Below are 25,863 nucleotides of genomic sequence, written 5' to 3' on the forward strand. Positions count from 1 at the left end.
AAGTCTACCAGATTATTTCAGGAGCTGGACGATAGCTCAGTGGTAAAGTGCTGCTTGCCTGACATGTGAGAAGCCCTGGGTTCCGTCTCCAAAACTCAAAAAAAAAAAAAAAAAAAAAAATCTTTAGAATGTTGACTCTGCCTTGGCTAGAGGAAGTGAACTGGTAAAGGAAACTTTTTCTAAAAGAAAATTCTGTCTGCCTGCTTTAAGATAAATGTTTGACTAACATTTAAGGATATTGGCTTAGTGAGGGTGTGGGTGGGTGGGGAGGGTAGTGGCAAATGATTAAACCTGACCTGGTGTCCACATTACTAGGTAGGGGAGGAAAAAAGGTCTGCTCACACAGAGCTCTTGGACACTGAAGAGGTTTAAGTAGGGGCAAGTTGTAATCAGAGTGGAGAATGTTTGGCCATTACTTGGCTGGTATCACAAAGAATTGACTTGGGTAGTAGGGGAAAGGGATCAGGAGACTCTTGCAACAGTCCCAAGTTGTGCACAGGCCCAGAGAGCATGATGGGAGGTGGTCAAACTGGAGATGCGATTGGAAAGCAGTACCAATATGCTTCCGAGGTAGACTGGAAAGGAAGCAGAGGAAAGACGGGGAGGGAGAAAGGAAGGCACTTTCTCCCTGAGGTAGGAACGAACCACTGCTCGAGAACCAGAAGGAAATGAATTTGCTTCTGGTCAATTACTTATTACTTTGGTTTATCTTCACTTTAGATGATTGTGATAGCCAAGAGGAGAGGTGTTGGCATGGTAACTGGAAATGTGAGCATGGAGTTCAAAGCAAATATAGGAACCATTTTCCTCAGTATTATTTTGTTTGTTTGTTTCTTGAGATGGAGTTTTTCTGTATAGCCCTGGCTGTCCTGGAACTCACTCTGTAGACCAGGCTGGCCTCAAACTTACAAAGATCATCGGTCTTCTGTCTCCCAAGTGCTGGGATTAAAGGCAGAATTTTTTTTTTTTTTACCTAGAGCTATTGTTAATATTTTTGTAGTCATATATGTGCACATGATAGTTAACTGAAAATACAGCAAGTTTTAAAACCATGCATACAAATCCCACTGTACAGGCCTCCAAGTGAGTCATGTCATTTGTCATCTGGGACATCATCTCCTTGATTTCCACTGATTTTATTTCTCTCTACATCCTTAGAAGTCTCTGATTTGTCACAGAATGTAGTGCTTCTAGAAGGAAAGTGAAATGAACAGTATCAAACAGCACCGGGTTGAAATAAGATTTCAGATTAGATGCTGCGCTGGCTGGTTTTACAGCAACTGGACATAAGCTGGAGTTATCTGAAAGGAGAGAAACTCAATTGAGAAAATGCCTCCATAAGATCTCGGGCATTATCTTAGTGATCAATGGAGGAGGGCCCAGCCCATTGTGGGTGGGGCCATCCCTGGACTGGTGACTGTAAATTCTACAATAGACCAGGCTGAACAGACAGGGAACAAGCCAGTAAGCAGCACTGCTCCACAGCCTCTGCACCAGCTCCTGTCTCCAGGTTCCTGCTCTGTTTGAGTTCCTGTCTTGGTTTCCCTCAGTGATGGACTACATTGTGGAAGCACAAGCCAAATAAATCCTTTCCTCCCTAATTTCTTTTTTGGCCATGGTGTTTCTTTGCAGCAACAGAAACCCTAACTAAGACAAAAGCTTCAGCCAAGTGGTAAGAGTTTGGCTGCAGGAAAGACCAGTACTGACTGTGGGCAGTACAATCCCATGGGTTGGGGTCCTAGGTTGAACAAAATGGAGAAAGTGAACTGAGCACTGGCATGCATCCACTCCCTGCCTGTACACATAAGTTAAGTGCAGGCATGCATCCGCTCCCTGCCTATACACATAGGCTAAGTGCAGGCATGCATCCACTCCCTGCCTGTACACATAAGCTAAGTGCAGGCATGCATCCGTTCCCTGCCTGCACACATAATGTGAACAGCGACTTCACACTCCTGCTGCATGACTTCCCACCATGAAGGGCCTTCTATCCCTTCTCAACCTGTGAGCCAAAACGCATCCTTTGTTTCTTCATGTGTTTCTGTGAGGCGTTTTGTCACAGCAATGGAAAAAGTAGCTAATATGGTTTCCAAATCGATGCAGCAACATAGTCTTTGGTGAAACCCAACTTGGCTTCTTTGCAGAGTCTATCAGTCGATCCTAAAATTCACATGGACATGCAAGAGACTCAGAAGGACCAAGCAGTGCTGTAAAAACAAAAACAACTGCCAGAGGACTCACACTTACTAATCTGATTGATCTGAAAGACTTATTTTATATTTATTACCTGTATCTCTATGTGTGTGCATGTTTTAGGTACCCACAGTGGCCACAAGAGGGCCCCTGGAACTGGAGTTAACAGGAAGTTGTGAGCTGCCAGAGGAGGGTGCTGGCAATAAACCTTTGGTCCTTTGAAAAACTGGCAAGTACTCTCAACCCATAAGCTATCTCTCCAGTCTCAACCTTAAAGCTACTGTAATACTTCAGTAGGTATGGTGCTGGTGTGATGATGTGGCTGGGATGAACAAGCTAAAACTGGGAGTTTAGAAACAAGCTTGCCCATTTGCCATTACTTCATTTTTGATGAGGATACCAGGACAGCCCGCCCTCCCTCTCTCCCTCCCTCCCTCCCTCCCTCCCTCCCTCGCTCCCTCCCTCCCTCCTCCCTCCCTCCCTCCTCGCTGTCTCTCTGTCTCTCTCTCTCTCTCTGTCTCTCTCTCTCTCTCTCTCTCTCTCTCTCTCTCTCTCTCTCTCTCTCTCTCTCTCTCTGTGTGTGTGTGTGTGTTTGAATAACACCAGGGCAGCAAGCCCACAAGCACACAAAAAGATGCTGTGTATCATTAGTGTTCGAGAAATATCAATCAAAATCAATGAAATACTATTTCAGAAAAACTAGAAAATAAATATTGCTGAGACAAAGGAGGGCCAGGGCTCTCAAGTAGGCATGTAACAGTACAGCTGCTAGGAGAAAGTCTGTGACTTCCTTAAGAAATTAAAATAGCTACTTATGTGGCTTTGCAGTCACACCCCTAGTTATGAATCCCCAAAGAATTAAAAAAGAAAAATTCAGCATTTACCTGTATGTGAATTTTGTTCTGTTTGTTTTTGTGACAGGGTTTCTCTGTGTAGCACTGGGGTTTAAAGTATGCCCACTGCCTGGCATACTTGCATGTGAATGTACATAGCAGCATTATTCATGAAAGTCAGATGGTTCTGGGAATGGAACCCAGGTTCTCTGCAACATGGTTGCAATAAATATTTGTCATGAAATGAATGAATAAGCACAAGGTGGGCAGGGAAGGAGGGTGGCTCAGGGATAGAATGTTAGCTTACTTCACACAAAGCCCAGGGTTCAATTCCCAGGATCATCACTGTGTGTGTGGCTAGCCTGGAACTTGCTACGCTGGTCTAGACCTCACAGATATCCATCCACCTGCCTCTGCCTGAATTGCAGAATACTGAAATTAAAGGTCTACACCATCATGCCTTGTGATATTTTGTTTTCTGAGACAGTGTCTCAAGTATCCCAGGTAGGCCTCCAACTCCATATGTAGCTGAGAATGATCTTGAACTTCTGATCCTTCTGCCTGTACCATCTTGGGTAATGGGGCGCCATGCTCAGTTTATGCTGGACTAGGAATTGAGCCCCGGGCTCTGGGCATGCGGGTCAGTCACTCTACTGACCGAGCCACATGCCTAGCTATTCAGCTACTCTTTTGAATAGGGCTTAAGTCACTGTTTACACAGTTCCCAGTTCTCCACCTTGTCTTAGTTCCTCAATGTGACCTATCTTATAGCTGCCAACTATGACCACCATCTCCTGGTAACCACTTCCTTATGAGGCAAAAAGCAAACAAATTGAATTCCAGTCAATAGAAACTGTTCAAGAACATCAGAACCCGACTGGCCTTAGTTATTGCTCAAAGTATGAAAGCAATTAAGGAACTCCCCCCACCCCAACACACACTTTTGCTCATTTTTCATAGCACACCTTTAGTTCCAGTACTGGTGAAGCAGAGGCAGGCAGATCTCTGTGAGTTCAAGGCCAGCCTGGTCTACAAAGCTACACAAAGAAACCCTTTCTTAAAAAAAAAAAAAAAAAAAAAAAAAACTCAAATAAAAAGATGCATTTGTGTGTATGTGTCCATGTGTATGACTGTATGTGCACTTGTGTCTGTGTGTACCAGAAAAGGGTGTCCAACAGTCTCCAGTCAATTGTTTGAAGGAATGTCTTTCCCTACCCTTGGAGTTCGAGTTTTCTAAGCTGGGCTGAAAGGTATGTGGGGGTCAGTTGTCCTGTTAATGTGGATGCTGGGATCCAATTCTAGATGATTGTACAGCATGTGCTCTTAAGTACTGAGCCATCTTTGTTTGTAGCCCAGCTGGAGAAACAGATAGTAGTCATAATCACAGTATTGTAAATGTACAATGCTACCTAAAAATGGCTTTAATGGCTTAAACAAAAACAAAACAAAACAAAACAAAACAAAACAAAAAAGCTGGCTTCAAACTCAATATATTATGTAGCCAACGATGACAATAAACTTCTGATCTTCTTGCCTCTACCTTCCAAGTGCTGGAATAACAGCAGCACCACACATCTGGTTTTACTGAATGCTGGGGACTGAAAGTTAGATGCTGTGCATGCTAGCCAAGTACTATAGCAAGCCCGGCATTGGTGGCGACATCATTAATCCCAGCACTAGGGAGGCAGAGGCAGGTGGATCTCAGTGAGTTTGAGACTAGCCTGGTCTACAGAGTGAGTGCCAGAATAGGCTCCAAAGCCACAGAGAAACCCTGTCTTGAAAAACCAAAACCAAACCAAAACAACAACAAAAACAAACAATTGGGCTATATCCCCAGCTCTGAAATATAAAAATATTACTCATGTTAAATGAATTTACTACTGTTGAAAATATCAAAATACTGATACAAGGTACAACATGGATAAACTTGAAGACACGACACAGGGGGAACTTGGTGACAAAAGACTTCATGTTGAATTATTTTGAGTAAATACCAGGATAAACAAATTTATACAGACAAAATAATTGCTGGCTCGCAAGAGGCTGGGGAGTGACCTTTCAAGAACATAGGTTCTCTTGGGAAAAACTTAAATTCTCTGTAATTGGCGGTAACAATGGACACACAGATACACAGTTCATTATACTACAATCCAATAAAATTGTTTTCTTTAAAAAAAATACAAGATGGCTCCCTTGGTAAAAGCACTTGCCACAGAAGCCTGAAGACCTGGGTTTCACCCCTGGAAGGTGGAATTGGCCCCAGAAAGTCCTCTGACCACCCTAAGAGCTTGTGCTTCCCGGCCATAAATGTGCTAATAACATGTCATTTTAATTTATTTATTTATTGCCCCCCCCCCCAGACAGGGTTTCTCTATATAGCCCTGTCTGTCTTGGAACTAGCTCTGTAGACCAGGCTGGCCTCGAATTCAGAGATCCACTTGTCTCTGCCTCACAAGTGCTAAGATTAAAGGCATGTGACGGCATGTCATTTTTTTTTTTTTTTTTTTTTGGTTTTTCGAGACAGGGTTTCTCTGTGTAGCTTTGGAGCCTATCCTGGCACTCACTCTGGAGACCAGGCTGGCCTCAGACTCACAGAGATCAGCCTGCTTCTGCCTCCCGAGTGCTGAGATTAAAGGCATTCTCCACCAACGCCCGGCTTTGCTTGGGATTTTCTAAACTCAGCTGGTATGACTCTAAGTGGTCTGTAAAAATTTAACCCAGGGCTTGGCAGGAAGGCAGTGGCTTGATTCAACAAAAGGTCTAAAGAAACATCCAGAAACAGTCTTGCAACTGTAATTTTATTTTCTTTTGTGAAAATAAACTGGGAGTTTAAATTGCTCCAAAAAAACCATAAAAACGAAATGAAGTACACACAGAAGAAGCTTGTGAGGTGGTGGGGGGAGGGGCAGAGAGTCTTACAACTTCCATGGATTGTACTAGCACGACTGAGGTGACAGGAGCCAGACATCGGGGACTGGGTCCTGCCCGCCACTCTGAGACTTCGAGGTGAGAAAATTCAACTGGGCACCAGAGAGGAACATAGACTTCTTGGAGGCACCTTGAGTCCCTTTAAATGCAGGGGTGGGGGAACCGTTTCAGAGGAAGGACCCTTTTTCCCCACCACAAGCTGGAGGCTGGCCCGTTGGGGCCCAAAGAGAGAGGGGGGATGCTGGTGGGAACGACCAGGCCAAGATGTTATTACACATGATCATGGCCTTACACTGGGCAGAGGACAAGGGCATGAACTGATGTTGAACACATAACAAAAACTTGAGCAAGGGAACAGGGGTGACCTGGAAGAAAGGAAGCCAGGCTAGAACTCCAGGCCAGGCAAAGTTGCAGATGTGGTGGGGGAGCTAGGGCAGGGGGGGGGGCTGGTGAGGACAAAGGAGGGCAGAGAGTCAGGAAGAGCAGAGGTAGAGAGGCGTCTTCTGCCCAGGTAAACCCACCACAGCTCGTGGGGAGAGCGCCACACACTGCTTTTCAGTGCTTTCTTGTGAAGATTTGGGGGGTGGGGAGTTGAGGAAGGTTTTGTTTTTTTTTTTTTCTTTTCTTTTTCTTTTTTTTCTTTTTTTTAAAAAAAGCCTGAAGATCAGCTACTGGTTACATCTACACTTGTAAAGCACTGCTGTTACCAGTCACTTTACAGAACAGTCCAGAGTGGTCAAATATTGACCAATAATGTTTCCTTCCCCCCCCCCTCCTCTCGTCTGAACCATTACTACTTGGAGTCCCGAGACTGCCTGCATAGAACAGGGGGCAGCTTAGTGGGCAGACTTGGTGACCAAGGAAAGAGGCTGGGCCTGTAGCACGGGGAGGGCCTGATGGGCATGGAGGGTGGCTGGGAAGGAAGGGGGAGAGGTCAGCAGGGCAGAGGGCACGGAGCCCAGGGGCAAAGGCCTGGATAGGAGTGGGGGCTGGCTGCCCATCTGGCTGGCGTTGCTTGCTGTGGCCTTAGCTGACAGGAAGGCAGCTGAATGGAGAGCCAGCTGGGCTCGGGCCTCCGGTTTGGTGGTGAGGGACAGGGGCTGGGCTTGCTCGGAGTGGGTGGCTGCAGGGGCAGCTGGCGATGCCAAGGCTGCGGAGGGAGTTGCAGGGGAGTCCAGCGTGCTGCCATGGGAAGAGGCAGGGCTATCGCAGGGCTTCTCAGGGGGCAGGTACTGAATACATGGCTTCTTGCTCTTAGAGGCCAGAATACCTAAAGGTAAAAACAAAAGGAGAAATCATCAGCAGACAGCAGTGTGTGTGTGTGTGTGTGTGTGTGTGTGTGTGTGTGTGTGTGTGTGAGGAACAGCAGTGGCTGCACACAGGTACAGCTAGCCTTGTGGATCTGTGGCTCCCACTTGTGGGTTCAACTCAGAGCTGATGAAAAATATCCAGGGGAAAAAAACCTTTGTCCATACTAAACACATGCATTTTATTTCCCTTGCTATTTTTTCACGAAGCAAATAAAACCTAACAGCTATTTCCACAGCATTCATTGTGCAGGTTGTTATAAGGCATCTAGAGTTGGTATAAGGTAGATGGAAGATATGCGTATAAGCTATATATAAATACAAGGCCACCTCACTCAAGGGACACCTGTGGATGGGCTATCTGAGAAGTGGAGTATGGTGGGGCCCTAGGACTAATTGAAAGGATATTGAGGGATAATTGTACATTGGAAACATTAAGATTGCTTTAAAAATACCTGAAAAATGATATTGTATGGTGTGTGTGGAGGGCAGACGTTAAGTCTGGTCATTTTCTACTGTTTTACACTTATTTTTTTTTTTTTTTAAGTGTTTTACCTGCATGTACGTCTGTGTACTAGGTGTGTGCCTGGTACCTAGAGGTCAGAAGAGGGCATTAGATCCACTGTGACTGGAGTTACAAATGGGTACAAGTGCTCTTCACTGCTGAGCCAACTGTCCAAACCGTCCACCTTATTTTTGAGGCAGTCTCTCACTGCATACAAAGCCTGTTGTTTTTAGTAGACTAGATGACCAGGTTGCCCTGGTGATTTTTACATGGGTACTGGGAGTCTGAGCGCAGGTCCTCATGTTAGCACAGACTTTATCTACCAAGTTGTTTCTCTAGTCCTTGGTTAATTTGTTTGACACAGGCTCTCATGTATCCCAGGCTGGCCTCAGACCAGAGCCAAGCACGACCTTGAAGATCTCTGTCTACCTCTGGAGTGTTAGGATAGACGCACAGTACCACCCCTGTTTTGTGTGGTGCGGGCTATCAGGCTCAGGGCTTCATGCATGCTTGGACAAGCATTCATTCCATCACCTGAACTGCATCCCCAGGCTTTTCAAAGAGTCCAAGATTAGGAAACTATACTTAAGAATACCCGGAGAAGGCACAATCCAAAGACCGGATGCCAAACTGACAAAGATCCACTCAGAATCTGACCAGAGAGAAACAGTTCAAAGTCTTCTGCCTCATCATCCTCTTCTTAAACCCCTTAACTGTTAAGAGGAATCTCTACTCGGTTTGCTTTCAGATCCTTGGCTAATGACACACTGCTGAGCACTGTGGCCTGTAACAGACTTTGCATCATCGCTATATTTTACTACCGTGTGTTACTACATAGGAACATATAGGTCACGTGGAAGAAAGGAGGCCAGTGTACCACAATGGCACAAGCAGTTGCACATGTGTTACATATCAGCTTTATACTGAGATAAGCCCACAACCTAAAAACCTGTCACGCTGAGCGATGCTGTGTGCTAGCTGTCATCCACTACAGCTTCTTGTGGGATGTGGTTCCTGAACAAAGGCAAACACCGTTCTTCTAGTGAGCAACCGAGGAAAATCTAATTCCAGTGAATTCATATAGGTAAGTGGTGTGATGGTCAATCTTCACCATCTCCATGGAAACATGCCTCTGTGTCCATAAAATGCTTCCAAAAAGTTAACAGAGCAAGGAGAATCCACCCTGAACACAGGTGGAGCTTAGACTAAATAAATAAAGGAGAAAGCAAGTTGGGAACTCACTTTTACCTCCCTGCCTCCTGACCAAGAGTACAGTGTGATCAGCTGTCATGTCCTCCCACCAAGAGGGATGGTATTCTCAAGCTCTTAAACAAAACAAATCCTTCCTTAAGTTGTTTTTGTCAGGTATCACATATTTTGTCAAAGTAACGAGAAAAGTACCCAATCCAAGTGCTGTGATTATCTCTAGCCTGCCACCTGTGGAAGGGAACTCAGAGATCAATTCCATCTAACTCCTGTTTTTACCACATGCAGGACACAACCCTTAAGGGACAACTCAGTGACTGAGACATGCCTTGGATTTGAAAAGACTGTGTCTTTCCCTTTAAGACAGTTATTATTATGGCTGGGGGGTGGGTGGCACACACCTTTAATCCCAGCACCCAGAAGGCAGAGGCATCTCTGTGAGTTTGAGGCCAGCCTGGACTACAGAGAGAGTAACAGGACAGGCTCCAAAGCTACACTGAGAAACTCTATCTTGAAAAACCAAAAACAAGTAAGCAAATAAACAAATAAACAAGATACTTATTATCTTAAGGAGGGTAGCTGGGGAGACCCCAAACCCTCCAAACTTTTTTTTTTTAATTTTATTTATTTATTATGTATACAACATTCTGCTTCCATGTCTATCTGCACACCAGAAGAGGGCACTAGATCTCATAACTGATGGTTGTGAGCCACCATGTGGTTGCTGGGAATTGAACTCAGGACCTCTGGAAGAACAGTCAGTGCTCTTAACCTCTGAGCCATCTCTCCAGCCCAACCCTCCAAAGTTTTATATGAGGGGGCTGGGATCAAACCCAGAGCTGACAGGCAGTTCTCCTAGAGGCCGCAGCCCAGGACTCACCCTCTGCCTCTTGGATTTGCTGCTGTGACTGTGTCTGGGACAGCTGTTTTTCCCTCTTCCTCTTCTTCTTCTTACCCTGAAAAATATGGCCACAGGAGGAGATGAATAGGGACAGACTAACCCCAGCTTGGCAAGAGGACCCCAGATCACCCCAGAGCACAGGTTCTAACCCTCCTTCTCTTGATTGCTCCTGGTGTGGGTGCTAGAGAGTGACCCGCCCTTCTTTCTCAAAAAGTCACTCTGGTTGGGGCAGCCAGGCCTCTTGGTCTTAATAGCCTTCAAGCTATTGTTTCTTTCAAGCTTTACTCCCTAGAGGAGCGGTTACTAGTCTTTAAGAAGCCTCCTCACCCTGTGTGTGTGTGTGTGTGTGTGTGTGTGTGTGTGTGTGTGTACAATGCACACGGGGACCAGAGGACCGGATGCCACTCCTCAGGCATTGTCCATGTCCACCTTTTTTGGAGACATGGTCTTTTCAGTGGCCTGGAACTTGCCATAAAGGCTAGGCTGGTCAGTGAACCCCAAGGGTTTGCCTCTCTGTCTCTAGTGCTGAGAGTCTAAGAATGCAGCACCACGTCTGGCTTTGCACATAAGTGTGTCAAAGATTAATACTCGTCTTCTTGCAAAGCAAGTATTTTACCTACTATGCTATCACACTGGCCTGGTTGCTGATCTTTCCTGAGGTGTCCCAGGACCCTCTGAAAATTTGATACAGCTATGAACCCTCTTACCAGGAAAAAAAAAAAAAAGGAAATCATATTTAAAAATCTGACAAGTTTCAAAGAATTTCTAGACATGGCCCCTAAGGATCCAAACTTAGCTTCCTTGTTTCTAGAGAACATGGCTTCTCCTCTAAAAGCAAGCTTAAATTGCTTGCTTTCTCTCCTCTTCATTCTGAAAATGCATAGCTCCTGGGGGGATGGGAGTGGGTGGGTGGGGTCTGAGTTCCCGAACAGAGGGACACACACATAGTTGTGTGTTTGTGTGTCTAGGTGTGTGTTTCCATATACGAGTTCCCACGCAGCATGAACACACACATTTGTGTGTTTGTGTGTCCAGGTGTGTGTCCGTGACTGAGTTCCCACACTGCATGAACACTTACATAGTTGTCCCGGGCTGACCAGGTTGGGTAGAGCTGTGCGTGAAGCTGCCGTTCTTTCCGGGCAAGCTCATAGTATTTGGCCTGTTCTTCTCTAGACAAGTTGTGCCACTGAGGGAGAGAGGGTTAAGACACACAGGGCAATCAGGATAGGGGACAGTGAGGCCCGATTCCAGGGCGAGTCACAGGAGGGCAGGCAGGCCTTACCTTTCTTCCCAGGATTTGGTTAATGGCGGCACTTTCCTTCAGGGTGCACTCAGCCACCACCTTGGCCCTCATCTCCTTCATATACAACATGAAGGCATTCAGAGGCTTTTTCACATGAGGCTTCTTCTCCTCCTCCTTTTTCACGGTCACTGGGGATTTTCTGTGGAGGCATGTGGCTATAGGTTAGGTATCACCACCATCCAGCTGCCCCCATCCCTGCCTTCACTGAGGCAGCTGACCTCTCCTCAGGAGGAGAGGCTTGTCTGGGTGTATGACTGCTTTAAGGGTCTGAGGGGAGGGGAAAGAGGGAGGGAGGAAAGAAAGGAAGGTAGGAGAGAAAGAGGGAGGGAAAGACAGACAGAGGGAGGCGGAGAGGGAGGGGAAGACAGAGAGAAAGAGGGGGAGGGAGGAAGGAAAGGAAGAAGGGAACGAGAGAAAGAGAGAGATGGGGAGAGAGGGAGAAAAGGAGGAGGAAAGAGAAGAGAAGGAAGCAGGGTATGGCTCTCTGGGCTCCTCAGCCATGATGCCAGTGGTGTGGGCTTCCCTGCTGTCTCTCCAGCAGAGAGTATAAAGTCTGGGTCTTTGCTCTGGCATTAGCTGTCACAGAGTCTTGAGAAAATGAATTACTTTCTCCTTTCCTGGCCTCACATTTTATTGGGATGACAGGGAGGGGAGGGAAGCTAAACGCTTCCTTAGTTCCTCACAGCCACCAGAACTTGACTATGAGAACAGATGCAGCAAGTCTTAAAGGAAGGGACACAGAAAATCAAAGAGAACAGCCTCCTGGAGAGAAAGAAGATAGGGCTAGGATTACAGCTGACACCAGGAGAGAAAGCCAAATGGTATGGGCTGTGCAGAGAGGACCGGCCAGTGGCTCACATCCCCCTCCATCCAGAGGGTCTCTTACTTACGCACTCACTGCAGGGCTCAGGCTGGGGGGTGCTGGCTCCTGCTTCACAATGGGGGAGACGATGGCAGGGTGGGGGATTCCTGAGGTGGGCAGGCCAGGGTGGGCAGGAGCCACCATGTGTGGGGAGAACCGACTTGAGACCAGGCTGCATAACAAACAGAAACAAATGAGAACAGAGAAGCAAGGGCTGCGTGTCACCCAGATGGTTGTCATCTGCAGAATTAGGCAACTGGTTTAGGGAACGCCTAATGGTGCTATCTATTCCCTTCCCCTACCACATACAAGGTACCCAAGCCTGGTGCTGGGTGTAGGTGGGATGAAAAACACAGAAGGTAGCCGGGCGGTGGTGGTGCACGCCTTTAATCCCAGCACTCGGGAGGTAGAGGCAGGTGGATCTCTGTGAATTCAAGACCAGCCTGGTCTACAAGAGCTAGTTCCAGGACAGCCTCCAAAGCCACAGAGAAACCCTGTCTCGAAAAACCAAAAAAACAAAACAAAACAAAACAAAAACCACACACACAGAAGGTGTGGAGGCCAGAAAGCAGGGGATATAGAGAAAGGCAGGACTATAGGCCAAAGGTTATCTGTCAGTCCCACTGTCGGGTAGAGGCACCCCCGGGGAGAAATTTCCATATATTACCTGATGTCATCACAGAAGATAATACATTTTCTCTGGCTTCAGTGTGACATGTTCAAAATGACTCTGTTCCACAGAGCCTGGTATGTGGTAGGAGGGTAACAGGCTAGGGCTCTGAGGCTTTAGAGGTGTGTGTGTGTGTGTAGAGGTCGGTGTGTAGGAGTTCTGGGGTCCCTATTCTGGGGTTGTGGTGTAAGGAGCATTGGGCAAGAGGTAGCCCCTCATCAAAGAGAAGTGAGGATCAGGGAACCCCATATCTGCTCACTAACCTACAGTTTACAGGCTGGTTTGTGGCCAGAAGTGAGTGGCATGATCACTAAGAGACAAATATCCCAACATTTAATGTAGACAGACCCAGCCCAAGGACTAACCTGGACATTGAGGCGTTCATGGCAAGGGCAGGGTAAGGATGCCGGAAACCACCAGGAGGGAGTGAGTACATGGGCTGTCCTTGCCTGTGAGGGTGAGGAAGGAGAAACATGATCTAGTCAGACATTAGGGATGTTTAGGGGACTGGGGCGGGGGCAGGTGGAGAGAAATGATGAGAAATAGAGGCAGGAAGTTAGAGGAGCTGGGAGGAAGCTGTCTGAGGTGAGAGTGAGGGTATTTGAGTCCTGGGATCCAGAAAGCAGAGCGCAGCAGAGGAAGGAATGAGGGTAAGAAAGGCTGGGGGTTTCCTTACTGTGGGACAAGCCAGCCAAGGGGATGGGGGATTTGTCCGACAGCTCCTGGAGACAGTGGGTAATACGGTGACAGCTCAGATGGATGAGGGGGCCGGGGGATTCCTGCTTCCAAAGAGAGACGTGTCAAATACTTCCCTCACCCTGACTTCATAACGCACATAACCTCCAATAGGAGCCTCCCCCTCCCCTGTTGTCCACACCCTGGAAAGCCCCTGTCTCTCATCATTTCTGCCCTTCCCAGCTTCAAGCAGCTCTGGTTTGCCACTCAAGGACATCCAAAGGGAGGGAGGCCCTGTATACCTTCCCGCTAACCACGCAGAGGCTTTCTCTGTGGTTGTAACTTTCTTTTGTTTTCTGGACAGGCATCCATACATGGTCCAGAACACACCCAACAGAGAGGAAAAAAAAAAAAAAATCCCGAGTCATCCTTTAACTAAAATTCTAGAAAACCTGCTTCATTCCCAGCACAATAAACTTACTCTGCCACCAAACCACCCTGCCTCTAAACTCTGGATTTCCACTCTACCCTTATCCCCCTCACCACAATAATCGTTATTTCTCCAAACAAGGGCTCTGAAGATTTCTAGAACCTCAGTGGCTCAGGAGGAATGTTATGAAGACGTTGGCTCCCAGGGATGGACAGGTATGGTGGGCAGTTAATTTTCTCCAACAACACATAAAGCCAGCCCCGCCCCTCTGTGTTATATCTATTTTAAAGTCTGTCCAGAAGGCCCTTATTTGAAATGTATGGTGCAGGGCACACGATCTGGTTTACAGAGGCACAGCCTCAGATGGACTGGACAGAACTCTGAATTTACAGGCTCTACACTTAACTTGTTTCGTTGCTTTTAGTCCTCACAAGGCAAGGTGACCAACCCTTTGAGATCTGCAACAAGATCTGAACACATACCTTATCCATTCAAGGACTCTTCTGTACCCCACCCCATGGGAGCACAGCGGGCTGCAGGGAGCACTCACCTGTCTTTGGATCGATCTCCGGGGAGAGATGTGTGGGAGGTGACGCAGGGGAGAAGTGGTCGTTGCTGTAGGTGATGAGGGGTGTCAGCGGGTGCATGTGATGGGGGTGTTGAACAACAGGAACTTTGTTGGACTGCAAGAGAGAGAAGATGGATAGGCACAGAGGCCAGGGAGGTGGCGTGCACAGCCGCGCAAATGTGTGTTGGCTCTTTTCTGTGCAACACCCTATCCAGCCCTCATAACGGGCCTCGAGAGAAGGAAATGAAACGAGAGGATGAGACAGGAAAGCGAACCCCTCTCCAAGCCCGCACAGCAACCCTTCACAGGTGCAGTGAGGAGCCTGCGGGCTGCATAGTTCCAATGGACTATGTGATCTCTGTGCGTGGGAGAGGACTCGGCACACTTTTTCGACCACTTCCACAGAAAGAGGGATCTCAGGTTCATCACCAAGTTCAGACTTACACATAAAGGGCACACTGAACTTGATGCTCCTCCCTGCAGCCGTCTTTTCATTTGTTCACACCGCTAACGCCCATCTGCTCAGTTCCTGGAGCTTCTAGGCTCACAGGTCTTTCTGTGAGCAGAGCAAGGGGTGGAAAATCCATCCCGGTCCTCATCTGTGCTGCTGGCCTTGGTGGTGGGAATGGGCTACACACTGAGCAACTTCCCAGGCCTCTGTGGTTGTTGGATGCAGTAGCATGAGCAACGTTAATGCCCTCCTACTGTTTCCACTTTATTTACTGGACATCGCCAACGGCTCTATATCCATGAATATACAGCCCAACTGAAAGCATAAACAATAACTAATCCATACCAGGTTGCTAAGAACCCAGTACATCCAAATGATGTACTTGGGTTTCTTGGGGATGGTTTGTCAAAGGATGATTTTTGGCATCATAGACGCAACAGAACTATTACCAAAGAAAGTCGAGAGAAGAATTATGGAGAATGGTCAGAAGGCTCAGTGGGTCAGGGTGTTTCCTTTCATCCTTCCTTCCTTTAAGACAGGGTTTCTCTGTAGCTTTTGAGACTGTCTTGGAACTCCATAGCCTTGAACTTACAGAGATCCACCTGTCTCTGCCTCCTGAGTGCTGGGATTAAAGGTGTATGCCACTACCACCCCGAAAGTTCAAAGTGTTTTCTGCCACACCTGACAACCTGCGTTCTATACCTAGAACCCACATGGTAGGAACTCTAACCTCCACGAGAACACCATGTAACAAGTATACTCACATACATACGTATAAAGAAATATAATGAAAAAAATAGAATTACATGAAACAATTGGGAATTGGGAAAACACATAAAGTGACCGCTACACAATCACACCATTTAAGCCAGCCCATGCCATCAACATCTCATATGTCATCTATTTGCTTTCGACAGCATCTCATTATACGGTGCAGTCTAGTCTCAAACTCATGACCATCTGTTCCAGCCTTCATGCCTCCATTTTTAATTTATATTTACTTGTATCGTTTTGTGATTTTATAGTAAGAAGTCTTGGACTGGGGCATGTAGCTCAGTGGTCTAGCATGATTGAAGGCCTGGGTTTGATCCACAGCACTGCATTAACTGGGTGGTGGCACACACCTGTAACCCAGGCCCTTGCACTTGGGAAGTGGAAGCAGAAAAAGCAATGGTCAAAGGTCATTCATTCTTTGTGTTCTCTCTCTCTCTCTCTCTCTCTCTCTCTCTCTCTCTCTCTCTCTCTCTCTCTCCCTCCTTCCCTTCCTCCCTCCCTCCTTTCTTCCCTCCCTCCCTCCCTCTAGTAAAAACTCTCAGTTGCCCATGTGCTGTTGAGTCAAAGAACATAGAGCAAAGAAATCTGAGTTCAATTTGCAAATCTAGGTATAAACCAACCTAAATGTCCTGCGGGTTGTTACTGTCTGCCACTAGGGGGCATTATTGTCCAGAAAATGAACTTGGAGGGGTCTGACAGTGTTGCTGGCCTCTTTTAGGAGGCTACAGTCCTACTCTGCTTTTCTCGCTCTCTTCTCTCTCCATCTGCCCTAGGGAGCTTGATGACCACAGCACAAGCTGAGGTCACGGATCAGGAATGAACAAGCCCCAGTTGATGAGCTCAGCACAAGACACAGAGGACACAGAGGGCTTGCTCAACAAGGAATGCACCCATCCAAAACAGCCAAATCCTTCCTGCAAGCTACATAGTCCGAGCACCTTCTCAGCCAGGTGTCTTGTCAACCAGTTTTCCCCAGCTATTTTAAAGTTTTGTGTGTATATGTACTCATATGGAGGCCCAAGTTGACATCCAGGTGTCTTTTTTGATCATTCTCCTTCTGATTATATGAGTTTGGAGAGTCCCAACTCCCTCTGGTCCCCACACTTTATCTGCCAAGCCAACTCCCTTTCTTTACCTTTCTAGGACATGGGTGTAACTGTAACAGAGGCTGGCTTGTGACCTACACAACTGCTTCAGTCTTTTTCAGTCTTTTTCCTCAAACTCTCAGCTCTTAGGGAAGCAACCTCCCTACTCCCACCCCACACACATACTTCAGAGTATATTTCAAGCCCAAAGTAAAGGGAATCACTAATGGCTCCCCCATGGAAACACCCCAGAACTCCTTCCCCACTGTATCCCTCCCCCATCCCTTAACCTGATCAGAAATCAGATGCATGGGAGTTTATGGCTCAGGAGAATAGACCCTTCCCTTTCGCCATCACTCATGAAGGAGTCATGGACTTGACAATGGCTGCCCAGGAAATCGCCCAGCACTTCAGTAGGCAACTAATGGTTTTCAAAATATGACTACTAACCATCAATGATCTATTTGTAGATAGAGACTGTCATGTACGTACGTGTGTGTGTGTGTGTGTGTGTGTGTGTGTGTGTGTGTGTGTGTGTGTGTTGGGAGGAGTTGTTTGTGAGAGACTATGCAGAAAAGCAGGGCTCAGGGAAAAAAGAAAACCAAAAATGTTGGCAGTGACATCAGCTTCTTTGAAACATCACAAGGCCCATGAGAGGGAGCAGGACAGGAAACAGTTGGGAGAGGCTCCAGCAGACTGAGGAGTTCTGCTGCAGCGTTTCCCCACGCTCCAACTCTTCTATCTGTCCCAGATGATCAGCTAAGACATGGGTTGCTCCATTTCTTCTGTCGTCCAACCCAGGCAACAGAAAGTATCAGCTTTGCTGTGTCCCTTGACTTTTAACCTCAGGTTTGTTGCAGGAATAGTCCCAAACTCCTTGTGTATTTCCTAAGCGTATTCCTAAGACTTGCATGGCTACTTAGCTGGACTCAGCTAAACTGAGATGTGTTACAAGACAAAGGACCAGCAAGTAAGTGTGTTGTCACACACTTGTCCAGCAGACCTCACATTCCATAATAAGGATTCATTCCTTATTTATTTATTTATTTGTTTGTTTGTTTGTTTGTTTTGAGACACAGTTTCTCTGTGTAGCCCTGGCTGTCCTCAAACTCACAGAGATCCGCCTGCCTCTGCCTCCCGAGTGCTGGGACTAAAGGCGTGCGCCACCACCGCTAAGACCTAATTTAAAATTATTCTAAATATTTTTTGCTGGGCAAGAACATGCACACATGCACCACAGTGTGCTTGTGAAGATCAGTGAATTGGTTCTCTCCTACCATAGGAGTTTCAGGGCTAGAACCTCAGATCATCAGGCTTAGAGGTAAGCACCTCTCACACTGAGCCCTTTTGCTGGCTCCCATACAAAGGTTTCCATGACAGTGAGCATGCCCTACTGTCTACCACATGCCCAGATCTTTTGCTTTTGCTAATTTGCTGCTTAAAGTTTTAAGACAGAGTGCAACCTACTCTGCATTCATCCCATCAGATATCTACAAAGCTCTTAAGCAAATTCGGGAACTATCTGCTTTCTTCCCCCCACCCTCAGTTTTTCAAGACAGGGTTTCTCTGTATTGCTTTGGAGCTTGTCCTGGAACTTGCTCTGTAGACCAGGCTGGCTTCGAACTCATAGAGATCCTCCTGCCTCTGATTCCCAAGTGCTGGGATTAAAGGTGTGTGCAATCACACTGGCTTTATTTCTCCTCAGTGAATGAATTTTGTTTTAGATTTTTAAACTTTATTTTATGTGTATCAGTGTTTGCCTGGTTTTGGATTCCTTACGAATTTCTGGCCACCTGTTTCTAAATTACTACCAAGTCTATCTTAAAACTAGCAAAATATTCCGGAAGAAGCCGGCTGGTGTAGAAAATAAGGGTGAAAGTTTTATCTACAAAAAGGACTGAGGCAAAGAGGAACCTAAAATTTGGACAAGAGGGACTGGTGAGATGGCTCAGCTGGCAAAGGTTTGAGTCACCACGCTTGACAACATGGGTTCAGTCACAGGCACTCACAAGGTGGCAGAATAAAATGATGCCTGAAATTGTCCTCTGAGCCACAAAAACACATCACAAGGAATGTGCTTCCCCTTGCATCCCAATAAATACCTGTAACAAAACAAAGCAAACTAGGCCAGGACTGATGGCACATGCCTTGATCTCAGCACTCTGGAGGCAGAAGTAGGTGGATCTCCAAGAGTTTGAGACTAGCCTGTTCTATACAATGAGGTCTACATAGCCAGGGCTAGGAAGAGAGACCTTTCGTCAAAAAACCAAAGAAACAAACTGAAAACCTTGAGCATCCTCCTGCCTCCACCTCCTGAGTTCTTCAATTATTGGTGTGCATCATTATGTCTGGTTTTATGTAGTGCTATGGGTGGGACCAGGGCTTTGTGTGTGTTAGGCAAATACTACCAACTGAGGCACATCCCCAGCCCAACAAAAATACTCTGAAATCACACTGTAAATTCTTGAGCAAAGCCGGGTGTTGGTGGCACACGCCTTTAATCCCAGCACTAGGGAGGCTGAGGCAGGCAAATCTCTGTGAGTTCGAGGCCAGCCTGGTCTACAGAGTGAGTGCCAGGATAGGCTCCAAAATTACACAGAGAAACCCTGTCTCAAAAAACAAAACAAAACAAAACAAAAAACAACAAAAAAAGTTATTTAGCAGTCCCCTTACCACAGCCTGTCAAGTACATGACTCCCACATAGAATCTTTCTGTACTGTGACCAAGGCAATGACACTTTTATTTATGGGTTCCATGACTGTGGAGACTTTATGGGATAGGCACTGATTTGGACAGTCACAGAGGGAGAACTGACAGCGAAGAGAACAACTGGTCTCATAGAAAGTTAAGGTGCATGCCTTAATCTCAGCACTTGGGAGGTAGAGGCAGGCAGATCTCTGTGAGTTCGAGGCCAGCCTGAATAGGCTCCAAAACTACATAGAGAAACCTTGTCTAAAAAACAAAACAAACAAAAAGAATTAAGTATCACAAAAATAAATAGGAAGTACTCTGGTATTCACTCTGTGACATGTTTTAGGTCTTTTTTTTTTTTCTCGGATTTTTATTTATTTGAGTTAGAAACAAGATTGTTTTACATGACAATCCCAGTTCCCTTCTCCCTTCCATCTTCCCCTACCACACCTCCCAACTAAAACCCTAAAACATATATGTTTTAGGTCTTATGGAGCCAGAAAGAGAACTTTATCTGGGGCCGGAAAAATGACTCAGTGGTTATCAGCATTTACTGCTGCTTGCTGAAGTCCTGAGTGCAGTTCCCTGCACCCACATGGCGTCCCACATCTGTCTGTAATGTAAAACTACAGGGGATCTGATGCCTTCTGGCCCCCAAGGGCACCTGTACATAGACAGTGGACATAAACTCATGCAGACAGACAGACAGACAGACAGACAGACAGACACACACACACACACACACACATACACAAATCTTACTGAAAAAGGGACCCTGATCTATTTAGACAAAAGCACTTGTCCTCGTGGTATATTAATACAGCAAGTAGTAAGATAAACACCAAGGAGAAGAAGTAAATTGGAAAGGCAGATACGAAGTGCAGGTGCCTGTTGGGCTAGTCAGGGAGGCCACAGAAAAGGTCACAAGAAAATGCCTTAAATGACTGAAGGCAGGGGCGAGTTAGCCATGAGGCAAAAGGTGGTGGGGAGTCTTCTGGCCTAGGAACCTAGTACAGCGGCTTGAGGTGGGCAGTACACTCAGTGTGTCTGGGAAACTAACAGAGGCCAGCTTAGCATACGCACGGCAGCAGAACACCGGGAAAACCCTGGGTTCCAGCTCTAGTGTCTCAGGAACAAAACACTCCAAACAGACTGGGCATGATGAGTCACACCTGTAACCCTGGCTTCCAGAAGCTTGAAGAAGTTGAGGGTAGGGCAAAGAGACAGCTCAGCAGACAAAGGCCTCCAGGCCTAATTGCCTGGGTTGATTCCTAGGATCCACATGGTGTAAGGAGAGAGCTGACTCCCACAAGTTGCCCTCTGACCTCCACACATGTGCCATAACACATTCTCTCTCTCTCTCTCTCTCTCTCTCTCTCTCTCTCTCTCTCTCTCTCTCCATCCCTCCCTCCTTTTCTCCCCACTTTTAAAAAGTTAAAAAGAAATGAAGTCGAAGCCAATCTGGGTTCTATAGTGAGACCATGTCTCTAAACAACATAACACCAAAATCGAAAAGGAAACTTTCCAACCCCTAAGACCTGACAAGGACCATGTTGCAGGTCAGGGGAGATGCAAAGATAAGGCAAGGCAGCAAGAGATAAGATGCTCTGAGAACTGGAATGCGCCTTCAGGTCCTTGTGCAATGGTCTACCTTGAAGGCTTTGCAAGTTAGATCACTAACACAATCCTTTGGATGAATCCTTCCTAAGCAGAGCTCTTGCTTCCCCATTCTTGGTAGCAGGGAAGACAAAGAGAACCGATGGCTACTTTATCTGTGTTCAGTTGGTGCAGCCATTCCTTCCTGTGTGCATTTGAGGGAAAACTGTTGAAACAGGCTTTTCAAACTCACATTACAGGCCTCTGTCATGGAGCCTAACAATGGAAAACATTTAAACATCCTTGAAATTCAACCTGTTGTTAGAAAATATTGTATTTTCACAGAACTGACTGCTTTTTTAAAAAAGATTTATTTATTTATGATGTACACAGTGTTGTGCCTGCATGTAACCTTGCATGCCAGAAGAGGGCACCAGATCTTACTATAGATGGTTGTGAGCCACCATGTGGTTGCTGGGAATTGAACTCAGGACCTCTAGAAGAACAGCCAGAACTCTTAACCTCTGAGCCATTTCTTCAACCCTGTTTTTTTGTTTGTTTGTTTTTTAATCACTAAGTTGATGCTTAAAGACCATTTTAGCTGGCACAATGGATCTCTGTGAGTTTGAGGCCAGCCAGGCCTAGAGTGAGACAATGTCTCAAAACAAAACAAGAAACCATAAACCATTGTGTAATGTGCTGTGTGCATGGGGCGGGGTCAGAAGACAATTCAGTCCTTCCAACATTTGGGTTCCAAGGATGGGACTCAGGTCATCAAGGTTGGCCGCAAGTTCCTTACCTGCTGAGTCATCTCACTTACCCTCATTGATCAGTTTATTTATCACAAGTTTGATTTGCTACATTGTTGGTTCTATTCTTTGTGAAAGTTAGCAAGTGGGAGGTGTAAGTTTTTCAAAGAAGCCAAAGTGCAATTACACATAAGCACAGAACATTAACCTGTGGGTCATGGCCCGCTAACACATGACCTTGAAGGGGTCACGGAAAACATTACAGTAGCAAAATTACAGTTATAGGCTGGGCACTTTGCTTACTTTTTAGTAGAACCTAACTCTTTTTAAGATACCCAATTAATGTTTGGGGTTTGTTTGGTTTGGTCATTTTTTAGAAAAGGTTTTCTCTGTGTAACTGCCCTGGCAGTCCTGGAACTTGCTCTGTAGACCAGGCTGGCCTCAAACTCACAGAAATCCACTTGTCTCTGCCTTCCAAGGGCTGGAATTAAAGGGCGGCACACCACTGCAAAATCACAGTTATGAAGTGCAAAGCAAATAATTTTATGGTTGGGGTCACCACAACATGAGGAACTATAGTAAAGGGTCACAGCATTAGGAAGGTTGGGAACCGCTGGAATAGAAGATGTAGTCCCTGCCTTCAAATCTTGACTGCCTTCTAAACTCAGTGGGTAAATATTTGGTGAGAAAGCATAAGCACAACTCAAATCCTCTCCCCATAAAGCACTCATTAATGCCCGAGGGGAAAACAGCAACACTACAGTGGAAACACCTGGCACCAGCTAATCCCAAAGCCAACATCTCTAATATGGGGCTATATTGACATAGTGGGCCTACGGATAGGCCAAAGAGACAGCATTAACACAATGGTACTCTTGCCTAAAGGGCACAAGCATAACTGTGAGGGAATGCCAGACAAACTCAAACTGAAGGACACCCTACAAACAGATGGTTTGGCTGGTGATATAGGCGGAGTGCTGGGCTATCTCACATGAAGTCCCAGGTTCGATCTTGACCACTGAATAAACTGACCATGGGAGCCCATGCTTGCATTCCTAGCACTTGGGAGGCAAAAGAAGGAGGGTCATAAGTTCAAAGCAGTCCTCGGGAAAATACCAAGTCTGAGGCCAGCCTGAGTTATGTGACTCAACAAAACAGAAACAGAAAAGCCTAACAATGCAATGGCTGGCTTGCATGTGAGAGTTAAGGAAAACAAAGCAGGGGTGAGGCCCTGTGCTGACTGGAAACTGAAGACACACCAATTAAATGCAATGGATGAGTGCAGGTGGTACTCAGGATGGAAGACATTATGGCAGTGGCCTAGTGTGGTGGTTTGAAAGAAAATGGCCCCCAAAATGAGTGGCACTATTAGGAGGTGTGACCTTGTTAGAGTCACTGTGGGGGTGGGTGCTGAGGTTTCAGTGTATGACACTAAGAGGGAAATTCTATCAAGAGATAGAGACAGCATTCACCTGCTAAGCAACATCAGGCTCCTCAGCTTGGGGCTTGGGGCTCAACCGGGAGACTGTCCTTAGAAGGAGAGCAATCCGGCACTGACTCAGCCACCAGTCATTTGACTCTCGAAGCTCTCCAATTTGCTTCTGAGAATGACTCAATGCATAATGATAAAATAGGGTATTCACTATTGAAGTATTAGCATAATATGGCCATGGGCTGCAGACTTTAAAATCTTTTCTTACTCGTGAGCCTTGTTTCCCCTTGCTCCATTAGTAATATTGCTCTTTTGAAAATGTTATCACATTTTTATTTATTTACTTTTTGTGAGTGTATGCATGTGTATGGAAATCAGAGGCCAACTTTTGGGAATCCCTCTCTCCCTCCACCACATGGATTTTGGCCGTCAGACTTGGTGGCAGGTGCCTTTATTAGCTGAGCGTGAAGGGGCCTTGAATTCAATCCTCAGATCCTCAAAACCAAGCATAGTAGTGAATGCCTGTACACACACACACACACACACACACACACACACACACACACACACACACGAGACATGCTATATAGCAGTACATATGCCAGCTGTCTTTCTTCTATGCCCTTTGGCACTTTCTCAAGAGATTCAGTGTACACAATTCCTTCTTATATTTTTGTGTTTTTGAGACAAGGCCTTGCTATGAACTTCTGAGTCTCCTGCCTCAGTTTCCCAGGTGCTGGGATTACAGTAGGCATACGCTCCCACACCTAACTCATGCATTACATTTACCATTCTGAGAAGAGGGAGATGACCCTGGAGTAAGAGAAGTAATAGGAGGACTGCCCGCCTTCTCATAGCCATTTGCCACTCACTCACTTAACAAACGCTCCTTGTGAATACGGAAGATGCAGGGTAAATGCTTCTGAACAAAGCAGATTTTCTTTTCTCTTTGCTCAGCACTCTGGGAAGAGTGGTGAAAAAAGACAGGGTCAGGGTTGGAGGGGATAGTGTGGGGGTCAGCACAATCATCCCCACACAGTGAGATCATGGTAATCAAATATCATAAATAGTTACACAGGGGACTGGAGAGATGGCTCAGTGGTTAAGAGCTCAGGCTGCTTTTGCAGGGGACTTGGGTTCAGTTCCCAGAACCCACATGGTGGCTCACAACCAACCATCTGTTACTCTATTTCCAGGGCAGTGGTTCTCAACCTTCCTAATGCTGCAATTCTTTAACAGAGTTCCTCATGTTGTGGTGACCCCAACCATAAAATTGTTTCATTGCAATGTAAATATATGCATTTTCTTCTTCCTCTTCCTCCTCCTCCTCCTCCTCCTCCTCCTCATCCTAACAGTTCTGGCTGTCTTGGAACTCACCTTGTAGACCAGGCTGGCCTCAAATTCACTGAGATTCATCTACCTCTGCTTCTCAAGTGATGGGATTAAAGGCTTTTGCCACCACCACCACCAGGAAAGTTTTGGGTTTTCAAATGGTCTTGGGTGACCTCTATGAAAGGGTCATTCGATCCCAAAGGATTTGTGACTCACAGGTTGAGACCCACTGCTTTAGTGGATCTGACCCCCCTCTTATGTCTTCCTCAGGCATCAAGTAGGTGCACAGACAGGAAGGCAAGCACTCAAGCACAAAAAGTAAAAATAAGATCTTTAGCAGGGTGTTGGTGGTGCACGCCTTTAATCCCAGCACTTGGGAAGCAGAGGCAGGTGGATCTCTGTGAGTGTGAGGTCAGCCTGGTCTACAGAGTGAGTTCCAGGACAGCCTCCAAAACAATACAGAGAAACCCTGTCCAGAAAAACTAACTAACTAACTAACTAAATAAATAAATAAATAAATAAATAAATAAAATTTTTATGACAAAGCAAAGCAGGAAAGTTAAACAGCAACAGAGGCGATTTTCCTGCTTTTTGCCCAGAGCTTGCTTTAAAGGTGTAAATGGAAGTAATAGTACCTCTCAGGCCCGCCTCCGCTCATCACAGCCAGGTTATGACTTGTTTGGACACCCTTCCCTGACGGACTCCACATGACTCACCAAATCTCTGCAAGTATGTAGCCTATTTTCTTCATTGGCCCTCCTCCCTGGGCAAACGTCTTCAAATATTTTACTTCTGATCTAAGCTAAATTTTCATAATCTAGAGTGTTTTCATTTCTCTAATTAAAAAAGAAAAGAAAAAACAATGCCCCAAGTTCTGTGACTGCGACTTAAGAAACCTCTGGTTCTGCTCACACCCTCTGGCTTGACAAGGAGTCATGGTAAGTCATTAGGGATGTTGGGAGCCTCTTTCCCCTGCCTCCTGTCTTTGATTTGCAATTATGGGAATGATTCTCAACTCTGGCTGCCCCTTAGAGTCGCCGTGGGGAGCTTAAAAATCTACGATACCAGCCCCACCCCAGCCCAATTAAATCATATCCTTGGGGGATTAAGATGTTAAGTTCGATGGGCTCATTATCTCTATTACCTTCACAATCTGCCCATTTGTTTTGGCACCTAATTCAGGCCCTCATTACCTCTTAGTTCTGCTAATTAAATGGGATGTTAATTGTTCATTCCCTCTCTTAATTTCCTAACAATAGCGATGGCAGCAGCAGTGGTGGCAACGATGGTGTGGTGTGGTGATGGTTTGGAAAGCTAACCGTTAGTGAAGAGTTACTTTGTGTTGGGCACAATGCTGAACTCATTACAACA

The 25,863-nt window shown here is 46.2% G+C and overlaps 1 protein-coding gene across 2 annotated transcripts in view; it reads right to left on the reverse strand.

Moving 5' to 3' along the window:
* Positions 1-5,803: 5,803 nt before the first annotated feature.
* Positions 5,804-25,863, reverse strand: part of Tcf7l1 (transcription factor 7 like 1) — a 159,181-nt gene continuing 139,121 nt past the window's right edge. For both annotated transcript variants that reach the window (XM_027429462.2, XM_027429463.2), the window contains 8 exons: positions 14,364-14,496; positions 13,385-13,487; positions 13,074-13,157; positions 12,067-12,210; positions 11,156-11,315; positions 10,952-11,059; positions 9,853-9,928; positions 5,804-7,224 (listed from right to left, as the gene is read on the reverse strand). In XM_027429462.2, the coding sequence (XP_027285263.1) occupies positions 6,791-7,224; positions 9,853-9,928; positions 10,952-11,059; positions 11,156-11,315; positions 12,067-12,210; positions 13,074-13,157; positions 13,385-13,487; positions 14,364-14,496 (1,242 nt within the window). In that variant the 3' untranslated portion in view covers positions 5,804-6,790. The remainder of the gene's footprint in view (positions 7,225-9,852; positions 9,929-10,951; positions 11,060-11,155; positions 11,316-12,066; positions 12,211-13,073; positions 13,158-13,384; positions 13,488-14,363; positions 14,497-25,863) is intronic.

Source organism: Cricetulus griseus, chromosome 8 (genome assembly GCF_003668045.3).
Source record: "Cricetulus griseus strain 17A/GY chromosome 8, alternate assembly CriGri-PICRH-1.0, whole genome shotgun sequence".
NCBI classification, from domain to species: Eukaryota; Metazoa; Chordata; class Mammalia; order Rodentia; family Cricetidae; genus Cricetulus; species Cricetulus griseus.